General features: G+C 30.9%; 1 protein-coding gene across 1 annotated transcript in view; it reads right to left on the bottom strand.

The window, feature by feature from the left end:
• The window catches only part of arhgef38 (Rho guanine nucleotide exchange factor 38), a 19,811-nt gene extending 15,503 nt beyond the window's left edge, over positions 1-4,308 (bottom strand). The window contains exon 1 of the mRNA XM_087807179.1: positions 4,013-4,308. Within this exon, the coding sequence (XP_087663305.1) occupies positions 4,013-4,226 (214 nt within the window). The 5' untranslated portion in view covers positions 4,227-4,308. The remainder of the gene's footprint in view (positions 1-4,012) is intronic.

Below are 4,308 nucleotides of genomic sequence, written 5' to 3'. Positions count from 1 at the left end.
ACCAGCATTTTGTGCTAAAAAATAAATCAAACTTGCCTTGAGTTTAACATGAACTACATTATTGTATTCATGCGTTTGTTTGAATTATCAGTCTTGAGTTTGTAAATGATTCAATACACTGTAAATATTACCAATTTCTTTTTACAATTTTTGTCACACAAACAAAGGAATATTTTTTTTCGTTGAGGTAACTTTAATTCTCTCGAAAGATTGGCTAGCACGGCTAGCACGGCTAGCACGGCTAATTTTAAAAGAAATTTAAAATAATTTTTGCAATATTTTGACATTATTTGATTATACTGTGTTTTTGTATATTATTGTGTTTTTGCTTTATTTGTATGTGATGTATTATGTAAACTGTCTGCATCTTTGTTGAGGACTACAGATGGAAAGTAGCATTATGCTAAATCTGGTGCAGCCATCTTTTTAATGTAACTGCACATTGTTCTTTTAAATAAACTGAAATTGAAATGAATGAAGTTAACTGTATGTTTTGACGGATTTTCAATACAGTTTTTTGCCTTTGATATCCTTCTAAATTCAGTAAAGGGTGTCGGGGTTGCCAGGTCCTCACTTTGACTCTCCTAAACACACCTTTTTTTAGACAAACTTGTGTCCTTGTGTATTTAAGGAATTTCTGAGTAACATCTTCATCAAATAATTACTCAATTAAAAACTATTCAAATATTAGTGGATGAAAAAAAAGAATGTTTTCATTTTCAATAGCTTTGTAGAGTTAGCTATTTCAACTAGGGTGACTATATATCGTATTATATTCATAAACACCTTCTTATGTTAGGGGATTTAAGTGTGTATTAGTACTCTAGCGGAAATATGTGTTTTTGAACTCTATTTACCAAACACGTTCAATGGTTTATTTGGAAACTTTGAGCGGCGAGAGTTCCACACTAAACCCTGTAAAGCATGTTCATTCAATATCAAACAATACTTGAAAATATATTAATTCAGTATCAAACAATACTTGAAAATATATTCATTCAATATCAAACAATAGTTGAAAATATATTAATTCAATATCAAACAATACTCTAAAATATATTCATTCAATATCCAACAATTCTCAAAAATATATTCATTCAATATCAAACAAAACTCAAAAATATATTAATTCAATATCAAACAATACTTGAAAATATATTCATTCAATATCAAACAATATTCAAAAGTATATTCATTCAATATCAAACAATACTTGGAAAATATATTAATTCAATATCAAATAATACTCAAAAATATATTCATTCAATATCAAACAATACTTGAAAATATATTAATTCAATATCAAACAATAGTCAAAATATATTCATTCAATATCAAACAATACTCAAAAATATATTCATTCAATATCAAACAATATTCAAAAGTATATTCATTCAATATCAAACAATACTTGAAAATATATATATTCATTCAATATCAAACAATACTGGAAAATAATTAATTAAATATCAAACAATACTCAAAAATATATTAATTCAATATCAAACAATATTGGAAAATAATTAATTCAATATCAAACAATACTCAAAAATATATTAATTCAATATCAAACAATACTCAAAAATATATTAATTCAATATCAAACAATACTCAAAAATATATTCATTCAATATCAAACAATACTTGAAAATATATTAATTCAATATCAAACAATATTGGAAAATAATTAATTCAATATCAAACAATACTCAAAAATATATTCATTCAATATCAAACAATACTTGAAAATATATTAATTCAATATCAAACAATACTCAAAAATATATTAATTCAATATCAAACAATACTTGAAAATATATTAATTCAATATCAAACAATACTCAAAAATATATTCATTCAATATCAAACAATACTCAAAAATATATTCATTCAATATCAAACAATACTCGAAAATATATTAATTCAATATCAAACTATACTCAAAAATATATTAATTCAATATCAAACAATATTGGAAAATAATTAATTCAATATCAAACAATACTCAAAAATATATTCATTCAATATCAAACAATACTCAAAAATATATTCATTCAATATCAAACAATACTGGAAAATAATTAATTAAATATCAAACAATACTCAAAAATATATTAATTAAATATCAAACAATATTGGAAAATAATTAATTCAATATCAAACAATACTCAAAAATATATAAATTCAATATCAAACAATACTTGAAAATATATTAATTCAATATCAAACAATACTCAAAAATATATTCATTCAATATCAATCAATAATCAAAAATATATTCATTCAATATCAAACAATACTCAAAAATATATTCATTCACTATCAATCAATACTCAAAAATATATTCATTCAATATCAAACAATACTCAAAAATATATTCATTCAATATCAAACAATTCTCAAAAATATATTCATTCAATATCAAACAATACTCAAAGATATATTCTTTCAATATCAAACAATACTCAAAAATATATTAATTCAATATCAAACAATACTCACAAATATATTAATTCAATATCAAACTATACTCAAAAATATATTCATTCAATATCAAACAATACTCAAAAATATAGTCATTCAATATCAACCAATACTTAAAAATATATATTCATTCAATATCAACCAATACTTAAAAAATATATTCATTCAATATCAATCAATACTCAAAAAATGTATACATATAATATAAGGAAAAAAAGAAGCCATGAGTTTGATTGGGTCGTTAAAACCTGTTCTTCAGTATCGAAGCATTATTTTTATTTTCCACATTTTCAAAAACCTTAATTTGAGGAATAAATAAACGTTACACAACAAACTACCTCTAGCCATGTTCCTTATCTGTAGGCATTATTTAAATCTAACATCACTGACACTACTCTGAGGTTGTTGCGAAGAATGTACTTCCTTAATAAAAAAATATATATATAGTTAGACAAGAAGCAACTTATGTATTTTGTTAGAACCATTTTAGCTGATCTCTTTGTTGTGAAACGCTTTAGATAAATACATATTTACTGTTTATAAACACCGCCTGGTTAAGTGTCCTTTTGGGAATTTGGAATATGCGTTCAACTAATTTAGAAGTGTGTAAAAAACACTCCAACTTCCGAATAGTCTGGTTGTTTTTTTGGTATTCCGAATACTGTCACCCTATCTGAAGGTCAGAGTTCATGTGTCCATGCTGTGTACCTCAGGATCATATATATATATATATATACTCCTGCTGCGTCGGCTGGGCCTCTGTAGAACCAGTCTGGCAGGCATATGAGAAGTTACGCTCAAGCCTCCGCTCACATGTTTCCTCTTTCTGTGAAGTCATGGCTCGGTCAATATTGACAGTGGTAATACAGCTGTCAATAATATGTCACGCCGCTCGTCCTGTCAGGGCTGCAAGAGTTTACTGACAACACTCGGGTGTCCGCTGACAACGACGCGGGTCAGTCCAGAACACAGAAAAGTGCTAAAAAAAAGTGTGTGTGTGTGTGTTTTTTTTGCGGCCTCCAGTCGTCATCCCGTGATGATTCGCAGAATGAGGAAGCCGAGGAGAGGAGAGAGACAGGCTTGGCGACATAATTGTGTCGGCTGGTTGAATAATAGTCTGACACTGACAGGATTGTTAATTTGCCTGAAGTGCAGCATTCCACCGTCTCTGACTCTGACTCTGCTGGGAATCCGGTTTCATTTGTACATGTGCTGCGTGATAACCCTCCACGCATACATCATATCATCACTTTCTAAATGTGTCTCATCGATAGTGGTGTTTACCAGCTGGTTGGCGAGGCCACTCCTCCCGCTCAGTTTGCATATGTGGCTTCATCCCTCTGGGACTAAAACGTAGTAACACAACAGGTGCTGAGTGGCCAGAGTGAACAACATAAACGTGTGCAGCTAATGACTTGTGTGTGTGTGTGTGTGTGGGGGGGGGGTTGGTTAAAGCTCCTCAGATGTCTACAGTTGTTAGGAATGTTGCCATAGTTGTGGCCCCCCCCTTAGGGAGACCATTAAGTACCTTTAAGTTTGTCGCTGTACTCCGTCTTGTCGGACTGACTCCTCCTCACCAGCGTCCCCAGGTTGATGTCACCCTTGGCCATGTCGTCGGCGACGATGGTGTCGGTCTTCCTCCTCTCCAGGTAGCGCAGGAACACCGGCCGGTTCCTCCTCTTGATGGTTTTGTCTTTCTCCTTCTCCTTCTCCGAGCCGGGGGACTCCTTGTGGGGATCCATGCTGCGGCAGAGGGGAGGAAGCGAGGAGGAGAAGCGAGGGCCCGAGGAGCGACAGGTAGGAGAGAGTCTGGGAGGTGGAACA

The sequence above is a fragment of the Callionymus lyra genome, chromosome 1, assembly GCF_982586985.1.
Source record: "Callionymus lyra chromosome 1, fCalLyr1.hap1.1, whole genome shotgun sequence".
In the NCBI taxonomy this organism is placed as follows: Eukaryota; Metazoa; Chordata; class Actinopteri; order Syngnathiformes; family Callionymidae; genus Callionymus; species Callionymus lyra.
This window is presented reverse-complemented; position numbering and strand designations above follow the sequence as displayed.